General features: G+C 48.3%; 4 protein-coding genes across 5 annotated transcripts; 3 read left to right on the top strand and 1 right to left on the bottom strand.

Moving 5' to 3' along the window:
- The first annotated feature begins 72 nt into the window (after positions 1–72).
- mcrs1 (microspherule protein 1) lies at positions 73–4,687 on the top strand. Its single transcript, XM_068742573.1, has 14 exons — positions 73–257; positions 872–1,026; positions 1,191–1,329; positions 1,410–1,574; positions 1,658–1,767; positions 1,850–1,958; positions 2,081–2,219; positions 2,593–2,668; positions 2,778–2,806; positions 3,007–3,099; positions 3,188–3,270; positions 3,409–3,496; positions 4,088–4,215; positions 4,298–4,687. The coding sequence occupies exons 2-14, from the start codon at positions 872–874 to the stop codon at positions 4,382–4,384; spliced, it is 1,401 nt and encodes a 466-aa protein (XP_068598674.1). The 5' UTR covers positions 73–257; the 3' UTR covers positions 4,385–4,687.
- A 2,753-nt stretch (positions 4,688–7,440) lies between these two features.
- On the top strand, positions 7,441–10,680 carry suox (sulfite oxidase). The gene is made up of 4 exons (XM_068741994.1): positions 7,441–7,475; positions 7,567–7,744; positions 8,182–8,454; positions 9,018–10,680. The coding sequence occupies exons 1-4, from the start codon at positions 7,441–7,443 to the stop codon at positions 10,224–10,226; spliced, it is 1,695 nt and encodes a 564-aa protein (XP_068598095.1). The 3' UTR covers positions 10,227–10,680.
- A 2,078-nt stretch (positions 10,681–12,758) lies between these two features.
- On the top strand, positions 12,759–15,190 carry mmp19 (matrix metallopeptidase 19). The gene is made up of 9 exons (XM_068742687.1): positions 12,759–12,848; positions 12,953–13,038; positions 13,187–13,317; positions 13,577–13,789; positions 13,885–14,130; positions 14,301–14,426; positions 14,516–14,680; positions 14,751–14,878; positions 14,960–15,190. The coding sequence occupies exons 1-9, from the start codon at positions 12,759–12,761 to the stop codon at positions 15,188–15,190; spliced, it is 1,416 nt and encodes a 471-aa protein (XP_068598788.1).
- Positions 15,191–16,331: 1,141 nt separating this feature from the next.
- LOC137898462 (transmembrane protein 198-like) lies at positions 16,332–18,469 on the bottom strand. Of its 2 annotated transcripts, none has more exons than XM_068742501.1 (4): positions 18,316–18,469; positions 17,624–18,199; positions 17,404–17,552; positions 16,332–17,318 (listed from the first exon to the last, which is right to left on the bottom strand). In XM_068742501.1, the coding sequence occupies exons 1-4, from the start codon at positions 18,467–18,469 to the stop codon at positions 17,169–17,171; spliced, it is 1,029 nt and encodes a 342-aa protein (XP_068598602.1). In that variant the 3' UTR covers positions 16,332–17,168. The 2 variants fall into 2 exon arrangements, with proteins under 2 accessions (XP_068598602.1, XP_068598603.1); XM_068742502.1 differs by having other exon boundaries at positions 17,148–17,318; positions 17,463–17,552; positions 18,316–18,430.
- Positions 18,470–21,292: the final 2,823 nt, after the last annotated feature.

Below are 21,292 nucleotides of genomic sequence, written 5' to 3'. Positions count from 1 at the left end.
GTCCATTGGGGATCTCATCCACAAGGTGGCGATAATGAGCCGTGAAGCCTGTTTGTCAACCGCAATCACGGGAAGAAGTCGCGCTACATAAGAGCAGCTAGTGCTAACTAGCATGCCATGGGTGTTTAGGAAGAGCGAATGAATTTGGCCAGTTAGCCATGTATTTACCTAATGGCGTGTTTATAAAACAATGAATAGCCCACGCAGACCGGAGTAAACGGATCAGACAACACGACGATCGTAAATCGCGAGGAAATGTGAGTCACAAGACAACGTAACGCTAACTGAACCAGCTAATGAGCTAACGCTAGCCGATATAAACCACCAATATGCTGATTCAATGGCTAAATGGGCTGAAGTGCAATAGTGGCAGACTTAGCTAACTTATTCGACAAAGCTAATAGTAAAACAGTAAACATTGAATGCTAAAGTTGAGGCTCTATAGCTAGCATGAGATGTAAACAAAGCTAGTCCATTAGCTGGACGCATGAATAAAAACACAAGTTCAAAATGTGTCACACTAAGAGTTGGAGAGTAGCACGATTGGGATGTCTGTTTCTAAGTTTCTGTAGTTGTAATTTAGCCCATGCAGATTATTAAACAGTGCTGTGACGTTAAATCGTATACAATTGATGATTGCAGAGTAATTTATTTATCCAGCAGAGCCCTAAACGTGAGAGGCGCCTGTTAGCTTATCATTAACGTTAACGTTTACAGCTATGATTCATCCAATATCAGCTCATATCAAACTGAACTTTATGCTCCAAGGAATCTGCAGGAATGTCCAAGATGGCAATTTGTTTCATTCCTGCTGCTCTGATCTGAGAAATCAATGATTTTATTTCCTGATGCATTTCATGTTGTGGAGCAGATGCAGGCCGGCGACTCTGTTGTCGGCGCACCGATGGCGGTGGCCGGTGCTCAGAGTCGATCCGAGGATGAAGATTCACTTGGAATAAAAGATGTGAAGAGAATGGCGTCGCAAGCATTTGGAAGTGGACTTCCAAAGCGTAGAAGTTCCTCCAGGTTTGAGTGATTCTCTTGCGCGCGTGTGTGTGTGTGTGTATATATACACACACATATATACAGGAGTATAATAGCAATCATGCTATTATAGACATTATACATTGTTCTTCTGTGGTGCGCTTACAAATGTTAAAGTTACGGCCGTATGCATATATATTCTTTAGGTCAATAAAGAGGAAGAAGTTTGATGATGAGCTGGTGGAGAGCAGTCTTGTGAAGTCCTCCAGTCGGATGAAAGGGCCCCCCATGATCGAGCCTATCCGGTGTTCGGGGAGCGAGCCTTCCTCTAGCGAGAAAAAAAAGGTACATCGTTGGCGCCGCGCCGCTGATGATGATGAGGCGACATTGATTTGATTCGTTTTTTTTCCACTGGCTCTTTTTAGGTGACAAAATCAGGCACTTCGCTCACGCCGCCTCTCACCATGGCAGTAAACCCCGCGGCCATCACCAAAAGAGTGAAGAAGAGTAAGCAGCCGCTGCACGTCACAAAGGACTTGGGTCGATGGAAACCCACCGACGACCTGCTGCTTATAAACGCAGTCTTACAAGTGAGTAGTATAAAAGTTTAAATCATTTCCCTAATTCCTGGCTGGTGTTCATGATTTGATGTGACCGGTTTGTTCGTCACCAGACCACAGATCTGACCTCCGTCCATCTGGGGGTCAAGTTCAGCTGCCGGTTCACGCTGCGGGAAATCAAAGAGCGGTGGTATGCGCTTCTCTACGATCCTGTCATCTCAAAGTAAGGAGCTACGAGCAGCAGCTTTCCCTTCCCCTCCCAGCGTTGGTATTAGATACGTAATGAAACGTGCGCTTTGTTTCAGGCTTGCATGGCAGGCCATGCGGCAGCTCCACCCTGAAGCCATCGCAGCCATTCAGAGCAAAGCTCTTTTCAGTCAGCCGGAGGAAGCCCTGCTAGCTAAGATTGGCTCAGTAAGTGCAACAATTCGCTGCTATAATACAATTAATAAACAATTTAATTAACTGACATTCAGGTTGACCATCAGGTGGTAGCTCTAGAAAGTGTCTTTCTATTATTTTTTGTCCTTGACCAGACCAGCCAGCCCAAAGTGGACGTGTTCCAGGAGCTTCTCTGCAAACACCCCAGCGTCTTTCACCCCTCTCGCACCCCCAAGAGTCTGCTGGTACACTGGCAGCTGCTGAAGCAGTACTACCTCCTGGATGACCAGAGTGGTGCGTTTTGTCGCCTGCACTCTGGTGCACCTTTGCTCTGCGGCACATGTTCATATGCATGAGCCGGAACAGGAATTGGCTGCGATGCTCTGACAAATGCGTACAGAAGAAGTCAGCTTTTAGCCGTTAGCGGATAACCCATAGAGGGATTGTGGAGAAGCCGCAATGATTGGGAGCTCATTGTCATCTGGTTAGAGGACAAGATCAACCACCACAGAACACGACAACGGAAAACGAGAGCTATAAAATCAAACCTTCCAAAGTTAGAAAACAAAGTACGAACTGGTTTAGCGTGACCGAGAGTTAAGGTGGAATCCTTTAGTGGAATTTCTCTTCATCTAATGGTCTTGTTGGGTTTGGTTGTGTGTTGCAGTCCAGCCTCTCCCTAAAGGCGACCAGGTCCTGAACTTTTCTGATGCTGAGCAGATGGTCGACGACGTAAAGTTAAAGTAAGACAGTTTGTAGCATTCAGCTCGCGTTTCGCTGCTAATGAGAAAATATTGCCCAATAAGTCCAATAAAAACTCAACAGCTAACTTACTTTTGCCTGTTCACTCAGGGAGAGCAGAGACGAGGTGCTGGAACATGGTAAGAAGTAAGAAATAAGGTCAAATAGTGTATTTTGTGAATGGAGAGGGAAGCTTCATCACTTTTTTCTGCCTGATATAAAGCAGAAGAAAAGAATAATCAAATGCTTCGTAAAAGAAGCATGTGATTATTCCTACTAGAGAATTTCTCTAACTCACTGCGGTTTTTCTCTTAAAGTCAGTCTTTGTGTTCCTTTCCAGAGCTGATGATCAGTGATCGCCATCAGAAAAAAGAAATCAGACAGCTGGAGCAGGAATTGCCTCGATGGCAGGTCCTCGTGGACAATATCACAGGTGTGGAAATATTCGCTCGCTAAACACAAGCAGATTGGGTCGTAGGCGCATTCTCTTCTGTTTATCTGTGCACACGTTGGGTCAACAGGTATGAGCATGCCTGACTTTGACAACCAGACCCTGGCGGCGTTACGAGGACGAATGGTACGCTACCTCATGAGATCGCGAGAGGTGAGGAATCTGTCAGGAACAGCTGCAAAAGAGAAGCGACGTTGAGAAAAGAATGTTTGTGAATAGGAGATACATTCACCGTCGCTTTTTAAAATTCATTTTCACTGTTTCTAATTGCTTTTTTTCGTGTTCCCGCAGATTACGTTGGGTAGAGCGACCAAGGATAAGCCTATAGACGTGGATTTATCGCTAGAAGGACCTGCCTGGAAAATATCTCGGAAGCAAGGTGAATTTAGTCCTTCGTTGTCGGGCTGTTTTTAAGCGACATTTAAAAAGAAGAATAAGCGATGAGTTACTGGAAGCTGGAACAACAAAAACCAACAATTTGTCTCTGCAATATGTTTTTGGAATGTTTGAGCATTTTCTATTTATTTAGCATGTTTAAAACATAAATAATTATATAGAGTTACCTTCGTCCCAAAGTCCACACAAGATCACTTTGTCCATATATCCATACATCTGGAGGTCTGGTCCGAGTCAGAACCAGCAAAGATGTTCAATAGGACGACTCTCCTTTCTGTGAGGACCCAGCACCTAACAACAACAACAACAACACAATGCAATTAAATAGCGATTGATCAGGTGGATGACAATCATAATATTCATCTAAGAAGCCAAACTAAATTTCACACATGCTTCATTGAGGCTCTGAAGATTTCATCCTACAGTTCCCTGATTTTTACATTTTTACGTTTGTTCCTTCAAAGTGTGTGATTGAAGTTTTGTTTCAGTGATTTAATCTCGCGTTGCAGCCGACAGCTGTTTATAGGCTCTGACGTTGCTCAATTGAGGGACAATCCCGTGTCGATGTCTGCAGGAATGATTAAACTGAAGAATAATGGCGACTTCTTCATCGCCAACGAGGGGAGACGTCCCATCTACGTTGACGGCAGACCCGTCCTGTCAGGAAACAAATGGAAACTCAACAACAACTCAGTGGTGGAGGTGCGTCCCGTGCGTTGTGTTTTATGTCCGGATGAATGGCCTTGACGGATTTGACTCGGCTGACGCTCTCCGTTTTCTTCAGATTGCAGGTCTTCGTTTCGTTTTCCTCATCAACCTGGAACTCATCTCGATGATTAAAGCCGAAGCGGCAAAGCTAACACAGCAGTGAGCATGGCTTACAAACCCGGGCCTGTCCAGGAGCGGCTCAGACTTCATTCAATGGAGCGCAGCAGCGCCATCGCAAATCACACAGACATCAAATGTGAAGGCTGCAGGTGTGACTTCTGGGGACATTTTCCATGTTGTAATGTAGACACTCGATGTGGAGCTTTGTTGGTCTAATTTTTCAGAATATTGTATTTAAAATCTGTAGTAAAGGTTTTTCAACATATTAAACTTGTATAGTCAATTTCCCTAAGTTCCGTTTGTTGTTGATATTTAAACAAATACCAAAAGATAAATAGAATTTTAAATTGAGTATTTTTTTTTATTTACTTAAAGGTGTATTTTATGTATTTTACTGTCCGACGTGCACAACAGGTAGCGCTAAAAAGTAAAGTAGGGGAACTATCCAGATTCTGCAAATATGAGCAGCAGATATTTCACATTCATAATAATAATAATGCAACAAATGCATGCTGGTTAGTCAAAGTAAATAACGTTCAAACTATTCTTCAAATCAGGATCATTCAGAAATGAGAGACGCGTTTCTGCTGTGACTTTGCAGCTCTCACTCGAACCACAGCACCCGGCTGGAGGCCATTACGCTCACATCAGGATGGATTTAAGATGTGTGTAGCATGCGGCCGTTGGCCTTCCATAAATGATGAACAACCTGAGGGGAAAGAATAGTTCTGTCTGAAATGCTTCCTGAATCCACCGATTGTTCTGGAGTACCTGACACGGAGGCGTCGCCGAGCAGTAAGGACATTGGACAGCCTGAAGCAAAGGGTTAACTGCATGTCTCATTAACACCATACATAACACAACGTTTAAAACGAGCCGTCGTCGAGATTCTTACGGGCACGGGATCGGTGTGATCATCAAAACACAGACGGGACACTCCAGTGAATCTGTTATTGCAACAGACGCTCAATCTAAGCCACGGGTTTGGTTTCCACTGAATTCCACCGACATGGAATGTGTGCCAGCGGCCAACGTTTAGACGAGGCTGGAGCGTTTCACACAAGCGGTCAGAAGTCAAATCCAAACATCACACTTCTTCATTCTACCTCTCACATGTGTTGTGCGTCCTATAAACGCCTAAAACATTCATCTTTGTAGTTGTTATTTAGGGTACTTTGATTTGAATACTTCTGTTTTTAGGGGCCGGGTCCATTTGAAATGTTCCTGTGAATCACACAGTTGCCTCCGCTAAGGAGGTTGTGTATTTGATGCCGTTTGTTTGTTAGCAGGATTACGGAAAAACTGCTGGATGGCTCTTGGTCTATTTTAGATCCCATTAAATTTTGAGAGCGATCCGGATACCCGTCTGGATACAAAAAACAAATCTGGATTTCCCATTTACTTTTAAAAAGTTATGTCTTGTCAAATATGCATTAAATTCACTCACCAAAAAGTCATAAAGGGCTCCGATGTGCACTATCGTGCAAAATGCATTCTGCATCTGATCAAGATTGAGGTCAGGAAAAAATATTCGATTTTAATGTTTAAAACCCCATTTATGGATTAAAAAATTATAAAAATACACATCAAATCTGATTCACTTTTTATTTAATTTTGTACAGTTTGTATCCGGGATAATTTTCTGTTGAGGATTTCTGGGCTATAATATAAAAACCTTTCAGTATCACTTTTAACCATTTACCCTCGCTGGTTTTTTTTAGACATTTAATTATTTTTATTTTTATTTCTAGCCATCTCTTTGCAATAAAATACATCCGCATGGAGTATTTCATGCTCGTTTTACCAAAGGAGATAAAGTTATTGATAAACTATTGGAAATATAATCTTATTCCAGATGTTTTGCTGCCTCTCCAGAACGCAGCAATGTCGCGTCTTCGGCCCGTAAAAAAGGAAACTTTCCCAACCTGGCAACCTGAAAGTCTCGCTATGAGCGTGTATTCCGCTCCATCAGACCTTTGGTTTCCCACGTAACGAGGCGTATAAAATAAATCCCGGATCCCGTGAACGCCCCGCGGGCTCTCATTGTAACGTCGCAGGTTTTGCGCTGCTTCGTTCGGGCAGGTTGTAAAATCGCGGAGCGCGTCTGACTGCCGGAAGTGACGGACCGATGTGAGTAAATTAATTTAGTCCTAAAGTCTGTCAATAGTTAAGAGTAATGATAAACACGTCTGATCCAGTGGGTGACGTCGGACGGGTTGCCAGTCCGAGGCTAACCTGAACGTTAGCTCGGTTAGCCGCGGCCACGGCTGAACAACGTCATCTACGGATCGATCCTTTGATCGGTTAAAAAAAGTAATCGGTCTTGTAAAAACATGATTGAATTCTGAGCTGGATCCGGATCCGGATCGAGGAGGTTCGCCGTTGCTGCGCTGAGCTCCTTTCTTACATTTCATCACTGAAACACAAACATCAGGAATAATAGTAATAATCCTAAATTGCAAATGAAGGGACATTCCTTCTTCAAAGAAAACAATCTGTTTGTTGTTGTTGTTGTATTTAACTGAGAGGTGGTTTTAGCTTCCGGTCCTAACGTGGTTCTGACGGCTTGGCCTGCAGGTTGTTTCATGTATGGGGATGTTTTCAGTGGTGACGTCATAATCACAAACACAATCGTGAACTCTGGCCCAAGGTCTCCTCGGCTGCTGGCAGGTGTCGTTAAGTTTTAAATCACTTTACATGATGATGATGATGATGATGGTCTGGAGGTTTTATTCCCTCTGAACCTTCTTCCTCCTCGTCATCATCAGATCAAGGAATTCCTCAAAAGATTAGCTGCTATCAGCTTCTCTAGAAGCTGATAGCAGCTAATCTTTTGAGATTAGAGAGCAGCGAGCAGGAACTGTTCCTTTCACTCTGTTTACTCCCCCCTGAGCCGCTTCTTTTGAAGATTGAACCGACAGCTGGTTGTTGGTTCAGTAGCAGTATGGAGGGTTCAAATGTTTACCTAAGAAAACACACGTCAGCTGGTCTGGTTCCGTCGGCACGGCGCCGTTCGGCTTTACGTTCGTTTAATGTTTCCTTGATACTTTTTTACGCTGATTTGCTGTGAAATAACTTTTCCCCCAGAGCATCAGCGGCATGCTGCTGATCAGACGCTGCCTCGGCGCCCAAAGGTGAGGGTCGTCACAGAGAACCGACGCGTTTCTGTGTTTGAGCTCCGTCCCGTCGGAGCTCCACCGAGTCAGACGTGTCTTTGCTCCGTAGACATGCAAGGTCGGCGGCCGCGGCTCGTCTCTGGAGCAGCAGCAGCAGCAGCAGCAGCAGCAGCAGTCGGGACCAGAGATGGCGTCACCGTGACGACGGAACCAGCTGGAAGCATGGCCTGGCAGGACTGCTAGCCGGTACCGGCGCCGTCCTGGCTTACGGCCTCCATCGCCAAAAGGTCAGACGAGGATATAAAGCGTGTGAGGGCGGTCAAGGTTCCGTCGTTTTATCGTGTCGCGGCTTAATTATAGTCTAAAGCGATTGCAGCTCCGAGTCGTTGGCCAATCCTCACGCCCGTCTGTATCTTGTGAAACTAATCCCGTACGTTATGGTTCTCCTGTGAGAAGCTGGTTAAAACAAGCGAGTTATAGGAGACGTCAGGATTACCACGGTCGGCCCAGACGGTTGGCGATGGGTCATTAGTTAAAGATCACACACTGTCAATGTTGTTACAACCAGATTATCACTCTAAAACTAGAAGACTAAAGTTACAGTCATAATTAATTAGTTAACTAACTAACTAATGTCTTCCTGGTTTCCATTTTGTCTTCGGAGATAAAAGTCCGCCTTCGATTGCCTGTGAAAGCGATCTTTTCTGCCTCCTCTCCGGTGCAGGCCGAGCAGGAAGATAAAAGTCGGGTCCAGACCATAGAGAAGGCCTCAGAGCTTCCCATCTTCACCCAGGAAGAGGTCAGCAGTCATCGGCGTCTGGAGGATGGAGTATGGGTCACCTACAAAGGGGGGGTCTATGACATCACGGAGTTCGTCGGCGTGCATCCCGGCGGGGATAAGATCCTGTTGGCAGCAGGTGGAGACCTCGAACCCTTTTGGGCGTTGTATGCAGTGCACAAACAGAAACATGTGCTGGAGATGCTCTCCGCGTATAAGGTGGGTGGTTCCAATATGTTCAATGAATGTACTGAGCTGCTCTTTGTGTTGGTACGGTGGCCGACACGGGACAAACGGCCCAATGCGTGTTCGTCAAAGGAAACGGCTTCAAGTACAAAAACCTTGCAAAGTCAAACACGAGAATAAACGAGGCCCGAAAAGAAAAACGTGCTGCAAAAAAAACAAAAAGAAAAGACAAATGCATCGTCATCAAACACGATGCAAACCGAGAAACCATCTTTAAACGAACAACGCTGCGTGACTGACGTGCTCCAAACCTGCAGGGGGCGCTCTCAGCGTAACAGTTTGTGACTTTGTTTTTGTACTTGAAGCTTGTTGTTGTTTTCTTGGGCCGTTGCAGTGAGTTTGTCCCGTGTTAGGCCAAAGTTTGTCTTCAAATTGCAAAGGAGAGAAAACCAAGAGTAAAATAAATGTCTTTGGTTATTTTTAAAATATTTGTACGGAAAAAAAACATCGTAAAACAGTAAAGATAAATTGTCTTTCAGCAGATTTCTACTGGGTTACATGTGGCTTCATGAACTTGTATTTGCATTCGATCGAAGGTTGGAGAGCTGAGTGCACAAGACCGGAAGAAGCAGCAGAGCGTGGCGCCGTCTGACCCCTACTCCTCCGATCCGGAGCGGCACCCCGCCCTACGCGTCAACAGCCTCAAGCCCTTCAATGCTGAGCCGCCTCCTGAACTCCTCACTGACAGCTACATCACCCCGTCGGCCATCTTCTTCAAAAGAAACCACCTGCCAGTGCCTCAGGTGGACCCGGCGTCGTATCGGCTCCACGTGGAGGGTCTGGCCCGGGGCGTGCTGACGCTGTCGTTGGAAGAGCTGAAAACACGATTCCCCAAGCACACCGTCACCGCCACGTTGCAGTGCGCCGGGAACCGCCGCTCCGAGATGAACAAGGTCAAACGGGTCAAAGGACTGAACTGGGGAATCGCCGCGATAAGCAACGCCACGTGGAGCGGCGCGCGGCTCCGGGACGTGCTGCTGGCGGCCGGTTACGGGCCGGACGTGGCCAAATGGGCCCTCCACGTCCAGTTTGAGGGACTGGACGAGGACGTGACGGGGACGACTTACGGCGCCTCCATTCATTTAAACAAGGCGGTCAGCGAGGACGGCGACGTGCTGCTGGCGTACGAGATGAACGGGGAGGAGCTCCCCGCCGACCACGGCTACCCCGTCCGCGTCGTGGTGCCGGGAACGGTCGGCGCTCGCAACGTCAAGTGGCTGGGGAGGATCCGAGTGAGCGCCGAGGAGAGCGGCAGCCACTGGCAGCAGAACGACTACAAGGGCTTCTCCCCCGGGACGGACTGGGACACGGTGGACTTCACGTCTGCCCCCGCCATCCAAGAGCTGCCCGTTCAGTCGGCGATCACCACGCCGGCCGACGGCGCCGCGGTCGACCGCAGCAGCGAGGAGGTGACGGTGAAGGGCTACGCCTGGAGCGGCGGGGGCAGAGAGGTGGTGCGGGTGGACGTCTCTCTGGACGGGGGGGAGACGTGGCAGGTGGCCGAGCTGAAGGGCGGCGGGACGGGAGACGCCCCGCCGGGACGGGCCTGGGCGTGGAAGCTCTGGGAGGTCACGGCCCCTCTTCCAGCCGGGAGTCGGGAGTTGGAAATAGTTTGCAAGGCCGTCGACAGCAGCTACAACATGCAGCCCGACACGGTCGGTCCCATCTGGAACCTGCGGGGGGTCCTGAGCAACGCCTGGCACAGCGTGAGGGTGGAGATCACAGAGGACGAGAGCGAGGAGTAGAGTCGGCGGACGCATTTCTGGATCTGGTTTCCAGCACTGCGTGGGTGGAGCCAGGCTAAAGGCTACGTGGTGATTCAGGAGTCAAAGTGAAGACTCGACTCGAATCAACCTTTATCTGCAATCGATCTTTACTTTTGCACACGAGAAGACGGAAACCTTTTTCCGGTAATCGTCCGGGTCTTTCTGCCTTCGAGCCGCAGCACCTTAACCGATGTCTAGATATTCCTATATTTGTGTTCAATAAGAATTTATTATTCTGACCTGGTGATTGTTGGTGGAGCTAATTTATGTTCACCTGATGCCGTTTAACGTTTTTTAACTGGAGTGGCCTCCAGCTTTATAAAACTAGATTTAATGATCATGGAAATAAGTGACGGTTGGAACTGCCGAATGCAATCCTGTCGTCAGTGTTGTGTAAAATGAAGATTACCTTTTGAAGCACGTGAATAAATAACTCTGCATTTACTCTGGGCTGTGTTTGTCTTTCCTCTGGTTCACTTTGACTTTCCTGTAGATCCTGACTGCTGGCTCAACGAGACTTTTATAGTCAAGGTTCATCTTAAACGTGTATAAAATATAACTTTAAACTGCTAAATTTCTTTTTTTAAATCACATCTTTTTGACAATTTTTTTTTTACCTTCCTTACATTTAGTAAAAAGAGACTAGACGGAAACTTTACCAATCGTGTTATTCAGTCTAACGTGAATAACATCCTTTTAGCTTGTAATTGTAAGTTTAAAAACATTGTATTAATTACGCAGAAAACTGCAAAACTTGTCCTGCTGCTTTTAGCGCTGCGTTCTAAATGTAACAAAGGGAAGAGGATATGAAGTGTGAAAAAAAGATGTTGCATCTGGCAGGAAGGAGAACGAGATGAAAGAAGGGAGGAAGAGTTCATGCAAAGGTTGAAACTGTAGTCCAACCTGCGGCCCAAATCTACGCACATCTGGACCGCATGAACTGGAGTCGGGGATGTTTTGCCTTTTTCCCCTGAAATGAGGATGACGAGTCAAACGGATGATGGTAGATGTTATAATCCGGGATTATCCGAGTGCGGAGGTCGTTTTGCAATCGTGTTGCTTATAAATATCTGTTCCGATCCGCCTCTGAGTCGTCAATGACTAAAACTGGTAAAAGCAGAACTGCATGAAAGATTCGTGGACCCGCCTTGTGTTTTCTATTGACTCCAGAGTCACAAAACGCAAAGTCAGCAATGTCAGGGCGAGATGCCGTCGTACAGCCTTCATGAGTGTATTTGTATTTGTATGAATGTATTTAAAATAATCCTGTCACAAGAACAATCTGGAAGGAAATATGTCATCCTGTCCATGTCAGCAAACACGAGGGATGATGTCACGCTGGTGATAAATGTAAAGCCTGACCTGACTTGTATCTTTAAGCTGAATCCATCAGCGACTGTAGTTTTAGTGCGTCTCGGGTTTATGTCTGTCGGGTACTTTACAGCCGCGGTCCTGCCAACCATTCACAACCGCCCACATCTTTACTCCAGCTGTTTAGAGTCTGTTGCCTTTAAACTCTTTCCCTTCACAGCATTTCCCTCCCAGTCACATTCATACATTCACATCTCTGAAAAGACAATGTACAAATTAAATAGATAAGAAAACTTTGTGTGATTTGCGTGGGACAATATTGGCTTTGCAACCACATCTAAAATAATTAATTCTGAAGCTGGAGTTCATTAAATATTTTAAATAATTGCACACACACACACGCACACACACACGCACACACGCACACGCACACACGCACACGCACACAAAAAAGAAAAATCCACATTTAGCAGAACTATGACATCACTGCTGTGCTCAGATAAAACAAACCACACGGCAACAGTTGATAAGGAATCAAATCAATCATATTGTAAAGTAATGTGAGCTGTCAATCAATAATTTCTTGTTTAATGCAGCTATAATATTTAAAAAGTAAGAATTTGATGTGATATCTCATTTGTCTTAACAAAAACACAGATTTTATCCGGATCGCTCTCAGAATGTAATGGAATCTAAGTTAGACCAAGATCCATCCGTAATCCGGCTAAAAATCAGACAAACAGACAAATGCTGTTAAAAACATAACCCCCGTGTGTGTGTGTGGGGGGGGGGGGTGGGGGGGGGGGGGTGTAATTTGAATTTAGGAGGTAAGCAGATATTCCTCTCAGATGGGAAACCTGGAGTGTGGAGCTGGGGGGTGAAACGCTGCGCTCCCGTCTGGCGGTTGAACTCTCACACAGAGTAAAGCGGGAGCTTGTGGAGACCACGGCTGGAGCTGCAGCTCTCCTCTGCACAGCTGCACGATATACCAGCAGACGTGCTGGCCGCAGCTCAACTGGCTGCTCTTGCGATCCTCATTCTTCACAGATGGATCATCGGCCGCAGGGTTGACTCACCCGCCGGGCCGAGTTAAAAGCTGCTGAAGTGGTCCCAGAACAAGGAGACTGCTGTGGGACTCCGCAGAGGACACCGCTCAGGCTCTGGGCATCAAGCCGGATATTTGGGACCTAATATTTGAATATGGCCTACACAGCCCTGCTGCTGCTGCTGCTGAACCTCAGCGGGGCGATCTGTGCAGCGGTGCAATGGACAGAATTAGAGGAAGCAATGGTAAGACGCTAGATTGCTTTGGAATTTGTCCAGACTAACCTCAACGTTGAGTCTGTACTAGATACTTGAAAGTATTCTTTTAAGTACATGAGATTGCGTTTCAGGCCTATTTGAAGAAGTATCACTACCTTGCGGACCCTGCTGACCCTGCTGACCCCCGCTACCTGGAGGAGGTCATCGAGGCTCTCAGGTAAAACATAATGGTGCATCCAAGGGGAAACGTCGAGGCGGTTCTAATACGCTGGTGTTTTAGCACACGAGACGTGTCTGTTGAAATGATGGAGCCAAGCAGGACGGCGTAAGACCGGCGCTCCTCCTCCTGTCTGTCGCCTCTCCAGGGTTTTCCAGAGGGTGAACGATCTGCCACCTACTGGAGAGTTGGACCAATCTTCTCTGGCAGTGATGAGACAGCCCCGCTGCGGCATGGAGGACGCTTTCAACAAGAAGTACTACAAGTACTCGGTGATGGGTGAGTCCGGACGAGACCCGGCCTCCAGTCTCAAACCTCACAAGTTGGTGACGGTAGCAGAAAAACGTTGACCATATTCGTCTCACGGTCTTTTCTTGGGTCCAACATCTGCTGTGATTGTCTGACATGAAGCGTGCGCAGCTCCCGGTCCAAACAGCCGTGCGTTCTTCCATCGTGCGGCTTGACTTATAGCGTCCGGGATCGGTTCGAGTTTGTCCCAGGGAAGACGAGGGCAACGCTCTCGGTCCTCCTCTTGCAGGTCGCTGGAGAAAGAGGAGTCTGACCTACCGCATCTACAGCTACACGCCTGACATGAAGAAGACGGATGTCCGGACGGCCGTCCAATCCGCCTTCAAATACTGGAGCGATGTGGCTGCTTTGAGCTTCAGAGAGATCCACTACGGCAGAGCAGACATTAGAATCTCCTTCCACAAGAACGACGGCTACTGCTCCGTCCCGTTTGATGGCCGGGGTTAGCACTATTTAGCCTGACCTCTGGCATTTAGCCTGACCTCTGGGACGAACTTGCACCTGATTTTCTTATTTTGTTTTTTGTCCCACCTGCAGGTCATGTGTTGGCCCATGCGGAGTCACCAGAATCTGGTGTTGTCCATTTCGACGAGGATGAGTTCTGGACTGAGGGATCATATTACGGCACTAATCTCCGTATTGTGGCTGCCCATGAAATCGGCCACGCCCTCGGTCTGGGTCACTCTCAGTTCAGAAGTTCTCTGATGGCTCCGGTCTACTCGGGTTACCGTTCCAACTTCAGGCTGCATTCGGATGACATCCGAGGGATCCAGTCGTTATACGGTGAGCGCAACAAGGAGGCCGACTGGGCCGGGTCAGTGGAGACGGTATCCATTGTGACTTTAAATGAATCAGTAAGAGGATGTAGCTGCAGACGCAGAAACAGGTGGTTTGTGAACTGCTTTAGGTTTGTCTCACAATAAGGAAGCACAGCTATCTTCTCTGCTTCGTAGGTAAACGCATCACCAGCACGCTCACCAGTCCGACCACCTCGGACGGCCTGTTTCCCACGGAGAGCAGCCACGCCACCGAGAGCATCCCCGACCCGTGCACCGCCACGCTGGACGCCATCATGCTGGGTGAGCCGGGCTGTTTCTGGCGAAGCTGCAACACGCCTGCGTTGGAGACTGATTTGACCTCAAACCGGGGTCGCTGTATCTCTGAGCAGGTCCCTGGAGGAAGACCTTTGCATTCAGCGGAGACTATGTGTGGACTATCTCTGATCTGGGACACAACACACCACTGAAGATCAACAGGTTGTGGAAGGAACTTCCTGGGAACCTCAACACTGCTGTGCATTCCCAGAGAACCAACAAGACATACTTCCTTAAAGGTACAGCTGTTGTGGAATACTTTAGGGAATGCCGACTGTTCTCCTAAAACAACTCTTCCCTCCACTCCAGGAAACAAAGTGTGGCGGTACACGACGTTCGATCTGGACTACAGCTTCCCAAAAGTGGTCAAACGGATCCCTCCTAATATCGATGCTGCCCTTTACCTGACGAAGAACAAGAAGCTAGTCTTCATCAAGGTATCTGCTAAACATGGTGATAAACACCGACCACAGTTATCGCTCCGGTGGAAATCATGTCTTCATCTCGTCTGTTTGCAGGGTTCGGACCACTGGCAGTGGGACGAGCTCAAGTACACGGACTTAAGCGTGTACCCCAAACCGCTGTCCATGCTCTTCAGCGGCGTTCCGTCCGGTCCAGACGCCGCCTTCACCTGGACCAACGGCAAGATCTTCTTCTTCAAGGGAGACGAGTACTGGCGTGTGAATGAGATGCTGAGAGTGGACAGAGGATACCCGCTGAGCAAGAAGGAGCGCTGGATGCGATGCTAGGGGTGTCCCGAGCGGAGACAGAAGGGGGTGCTGGTTCCACTCCAGGGCAGTGAGAACCAGGCATCTGCCATGTTACAAATGTTTTTTGTGAATTGATTTTGTTTCACTGGAACTTACTTCAGCAAATCGTATCCTGTCCTGGCGGTTGGTCGCATTCCATTGTGTGCTTTTTTATTTGGTGTGAACTTTTATGGATGTGACACTGTCTCTGCTTTTTTATGTTTATATGTATATTTTGAATCAGGGTTGAAACCATTTGGGTTGACTTTTTTCCCATTTTTAGTGCATCTCCATGTTTGTACTGTGGTGCTAAACTCCCATTCCAACTTCATCTGTCAGAAGATAATAAGGTCACAAAAACAAAATAAGAATTCACATTTTCCAAATCAAATATATCACTGAGCATTTTTTGAACAAGAATGTACAAAGGGGCGTAGCTTGGGTAAATCAGTGTCTCGGATTGGCTGATTTTTATCGTGATCGATGCAGCCGAATAAAGTTGGTCAATGTAAAGTGTGAAATATTTGCATCTGTCCGCAGTCACAAATCTAACACACAGAGACACACAACAATTATTACACTGCAGCCCCGCTCTCAGACCTCAGGAGCTTTGTTTCATGTTTCATGTTTCATGAATAAATCAGGCTCATTCCTCTTATTAATCATTTTCATGTAATGACATGGCTCGACCTTCAGAGGGCAGCACACAGCAGGTCAAAATGAAACTACGTCACAGCCTGGATCTCTAAAGCAAAGATTCATTTTTGTCATCTAAAAAATAAAGTGTGATTATTTCAGTGTGCTGTAACCAAGCAACAGCTGGCCGGAGTCCGTGAGGGTTCGTTCAGCACGCTGTTAGCGATGCATGATGTCAGGGAGAAGTCACGGCGGGCCCGTTTTCCTTCGACACGTGCATCAGATTATTGGTCTTAATACTTCCAGTAAGATGTAGTTCTTTATACGTTTATATACATTTATACGATTAAAAATAACAGCAGTGCAATTCTGTCCCTGCCACCAGACGAGAAGGTCACTTTCAAAGAAAGGACATAAATAAATGTTTGCTAAAAACAAACAGAGGAACATCTGCTTTCATTTGGAAAGTCCCTCATCGAGTGTGAAGAATCTGACTCGGTTTTATTATATCAAACATTTTATTTGACCTTGAAATTTCTATCAACAGTTATGTACAGTTTCAGGTAAAGGGCGTTTTGTCCCTGCAAACAAAAACAATACTTATTTAAAAAATCTACAAACTAAAACATGCATTCTTTTTTTTGTCCTTTTTCCAACACTACCATGTACTTGGACATTACACAAATAAATTATTAAAAACAAAAGTTTACTCCACAAGCGTACAATGGTTTAAATTGCTCACCTACTGTTTCCCCACAGGTTACGCTGAAAATAGAAAAAAAGTCACAGAACTACGAGCTGCTGGAAAACGCCAGAGCTTCACAACAAACCGGAGCTTCTCTGCATCGTACAGTTCTTCTTCGGACGGTCATTCGCCGTGCATCTACCTACACGTTATTTGTAAATCTCTCGATGCAAGAAAAATACCACACAAAATCAAAGTCATTATAATGATCCAAACAGGAAGACATGTAATCTGGCTTCATCGCGCCACCCAGAGGGAAACAGGCATCGTTTGTGGCTCGTGCTTATGAACGCCTGTAATAACGTGCTTATGAACGCCTGTAATAACGTGCTTATGACGCCTGTAACACCCAATGTGAGGAAACGGAGGACCTTGTTTTGTTAGTGTTGGTTTTTACGCGTTTCTCAGAGACAGTGGTTGCGGTGGTTCTACTTTGACACCTTACTTCACAAAAAGCAGCATTCCGTTTTCACCGACGGGACGGACTCCAACGCGGCCCCCGGAGACGAGGGGGGGGGGGGGCGGCTTGTTGTTCTGCTCTGCGTGAGGCAGGAAGCTGGCAGCCAGAGCCCGCTGAGCAGCCTCCGTCCGCTCAGCTCAGACGCTGATGACCGGGGTCGTCGCCGTGAGGGGCGCGGTGGACCCGGTGTCGTAGTCCAAGTCGGTCATGGCGTGGCTGGCGGTGCCCGCGCTGCTAACGGAGACGCCCGTGTCCATCTGCCTGTCCCGAAGACTTTGCAGGTAGCTCTGCAGACGGAGACATGGAGAGATCAGCGAAGAGGCCTCGATGGCGTCGGTATCGACGGCTCACGCCTTTTTGGGTGACACTGACCGGCGCCAGTAGATCCCCCGTGTAGCGTTTTACTGGCGTGGGTTTACGGCGGTACGTGCCTTCCTGCCCGCCCGCCTGCCGGCGCTTTTTGGCGTCCTTCTCTCGAATTCTCATCAGCTGGACTCTCTTCTGCCTGTGGCTGAGAACAACTAGAGGAGAAAGGAGGGATTCGGCGTCAGCCCGCAAGCGTCACGCTCCCGTCAAACAGCTTCCTCCTTACCCTCCGTGTGCGAGAAGCCGTCGTCCGTCAGCTTCCACTGGACCAGGAAGCCGACGAGGCTGAGGCCGGGCCAGATGCCCAGGATGACCCAGCTGTACCAGCAGAGCGGCGGCCCGGCCGTGAGGCGCAAGCATTCGTAAACGTGCTTCGTCAGGACGAGCATCTCCACGAAGTAATCGGCGCACACGGTCATAATGGCCGCCCCGAACACCGCCGTGGACAGCACGGTGAAGAGCCTCTGCCACTTCAGCGTCAGCACGGCGAACACCATGCCGGATCCCAGGAGCGTGCCCAGCGGGACCCACACTGTGGTTGGCGTGTAGAACTGGTGAGTGACCAGCAGGGCGGCGAGGGCCAGGAGGAGGCCCAGCAGCAGGCCGGTCATGAAGAGGCCGACGCTTCGCACCAGCATGGTCACCAGGCCGCACAGCAGGCCGATGCCGAGGCCGATGCCGGCGCTGGCCTCCACGCTCAGCTGGGTGTCCAGAACATGCTCCTTGTGGCACAGCAAGAAGATGACGACGGAGCCGAATATCAGGCCGGAGAGGAACATGACGGCCTTGAAACAGCGGTAACCTGGAAGAAGAGAGACCCGGAACGTCACACGACTCACACCAGGATCCGGGCCGCTTGATTTGAGACGTCTGACGCGTTTACAGGTCTCAGGTCTGCGAGCCAGCAGAGACGCTCACCGAAGAAACAGTAGATGATGCCGAACAAGCAGCACATGGAGCAGATGACGGTCGGGATGACGTCATAGTTCCGCTCGATCTCCAAGCTGCACGCGTCGACTTCGGCCACGCCCATCCCGGCCCCACCGGAGCTCAGTCCGGTCGGATCCGTCATCCTGGGTGAACGCGGGAGGCTGAATGTCGGGGAATAGGGCGGAGCTCCCGGTGACGTTTATCTCGTGTCCATCTGAGCAGGAAAGACAAACGGAAACCTTTAAATCCGTAAGCAGCTCCCAACTATCCGACCGTGCAGATTCACATTTACTCGTGACCGTTCGGTGCTGGATGCTGAGACAATGAGGAGCCATCCTAAACGGGGCTGAATCACGTCGGAACCACGCAAACATCAGTCACAAAAAGCATCACCAAAAATATCAGAAGCAGAAACAATCAAAGGGCAAAATGTGATGTTAAAGCCGGCGGGCCTGCAGAGCGCCACCAACGGCTCGCTCCGAGGCTGCCGGCGCACCTCCTTTACGGTTTCACCACAGCTGAGATCCGATTACAAGTAGCGCACGTTTTCTGCTCTGGACCAACAAGCAGGAACATTTTTGCCCTGCCTTTAGTCTCCGCTCCGTTCCAGATCTCTTTCTGGTCCGTCTACCCCCCCACTTTAGACTATCCTTTAGTATTTGCATGTTCTGCCTACGGATGACTTTACATGGAAAGAATGAGTCGGCTGGAAAGCCTTTTTCTTCTACAGAACATTTGCCTCCCATCTTCTTTCGCTCTGTGAGAGCTGCAGTGTTACTTATTTTTTTTGTGTGGAAATCAGCAGATAGACGTTTGTGTCTGCGATCATTTAAAGTTTGGACACTGCAGCGGAGTTATATTACAGTGGCGTGTGCGTAAATATCTGAGCGTTGGATAAAATGTTCACTGGTCACTTCTGATGACTGGACGTGGGTGCATTTACCTCGTGATGTTCGGTACCTGCGGTACTCTTCACATGGTGTAACCTGAGATCAATATCAGTAAAACCAAAGTACTTTCTTGGCGGCGGTGCCTTCGTTTCTACTCTAGTCCACATTGGGCTAACGCTAAATCAGTGGCTTCCTATCTATTAATACTAGTCGGAGAGAACTAGTTAATGCATCAACACAGTTTTACGCCCGTGCGTCAGCCCGACGTTACCCCTGCGTGACTCACAATGGTGTCCTGTGTCCTGCAGGCCTGGAGGGGCTTTTGCTTCCGAGGGAGAATAGAGCCTTTATGGAGCGAAACAAAAGACTGCGAGGCTCATGCTACGACCTCTGGTGGCACTCAGAGGAGACCATGTGATGAGAAGAAGCAAACAGGCCGCATAAAGATGGACGACAGCAGCGAGGAAACTGGGAGATCTCAAGTATTTGCCTTCAGAAGGGCCAGTGAGTGATGAAGGGAGGGGCACAGAGCTATCTCTCTCAATGACCGGGTTCTCCGGGGGGGCCCCAGAACCTCCCAATGCCCCACAGCTGATATTTCCGCAGGCTGGAGTCGCCTGGCAACTGATTCAATACGAGTGAACAACAGCAAGGGGTTCTCTGAGACGAGACGTTAATCACGGCGTGCTCAAACACGTCAACCGTTAAGGGATGCCCCGAGGCCGGACGGGCTTCCTGCACTTTGAAGTCCCTATAGAAAGTCATCGGATTTCTTATGGGAAAATATAGTAGCTGCCAACTGTCAAAAAAAAACAATGACAAGTCTTATCTGGTAGTTTCAACGGTTCAATGCCCCGTAGACATCCTGCTAATGACGTCTCTGCTTAGAAACGACACTTTTCGCTTCTTTTTTTGCCTTTAATTTAAACTTTTAGGTCGTTTTTTCTTACGGATTCTAAGGATTTCTCAGTCGAGTCGTACAGGTGAGGTGTTGAGGTTCACGAGTGACGTTGATTAGGTTGATGGTCAACATGCTAAAAAATACACAACAGTATTCTAGAATTGTAATGGGAAAGTCGGGACTTCTTCAGATGAAGACAGCGGTAGACGAAACCGCATTCCTCCAGTCAGAGGAGCAGCAAAGTCAGCAGAATTCATAAATGTCTATAAAAGTATTTGATGAAACTACATCTGAAAATTGATCCGGACCAAAGACTGAACAGTCGACCGTAGATTTAAGGGTTTAGGGTTCGGGACCATTTTGTTTCCAGTTTGGACCAGCTTCCCGATGCGAGGCTCGTATTGGGTCAAGCCCTTTTACAAGTGCACAAACACGCACACACACACCAGCCCCCGGGGTATCACACACATTTACTTAGGAAGCAACGGGTGGGGTTGGTGCATTTACACTCAGCAAGCATCAGCTGTGAATGTACTATTGGAATATTAGCTCGCCCTTGAAACAAAAAACTACCCCGGAGTGCACGCCCTCTGAACAAACGCCAATGGGGGGCTGAGGAGCACAGATGTGAGTACTCAGCTGCTGAAGAACAGGCTACAAGTTCCCCACATAGCTAGTTCGGGTGTGCTTAAAGGAAGGGCGCGTGCACGTGTTCATTCGCAGAGGATTCTGCGAAGCGCTCGTCCAGCTTGACGGCCAGGGCCAGCTGAGAAGTTGAAAATGCGGCGTTGCGACTCGGCTGGCTCCGTGACAGTTTTAACGAGAGATGCATTGTGGTCCGTGCCGTGCAGTTGGAACCGTAAATCACAACACCTTCCGCTGAGCCACCCAACCAGCCGAAAGACGAATCAATTCCAGACGAGCAGGAGGAGAACATGAACCGCCCCGGTGGTGGGCGTTGGAAAGGTTGCCGTACGCTTCTCAGGGTGAACGCTGGAGAAACACGGACGCATCCGCGTTCACTAACACGTTACCATCTGCTTTCGGCCTGGACCACGTTGAGCGAGAGATCACATGGGCCGCCGTCGAGCTTCCTGCCCGTCCGTAGCAGGAAGCTCGACACCAGATGAGGAAGTGGAACATCGGGTTTCAGCAGGATCTGACCCGCATGCTT

The sequence above is a fragment of the Brachionichthys hirsutus genome, chromosome 8 (assembly GCF_040956055.1).
Source record: "Brachionichthys hirsutus isolate HB-005 chromosome 8, CSIRO-AGI_Bhir_v1, whole genome shotgun sequence".
NCBI classification, from domain to species: Eukaryota; Metazoa; Chordata; class Actinopteri; order Lophiiformes; family Brachionichthyidae; genus Brachionichthys; species Brachionichthys hirsutus.
Note: the sequence above shows the minus strand (reverse complement) of the source record. Positions and strands in the feature narration are given on the sequence as shown.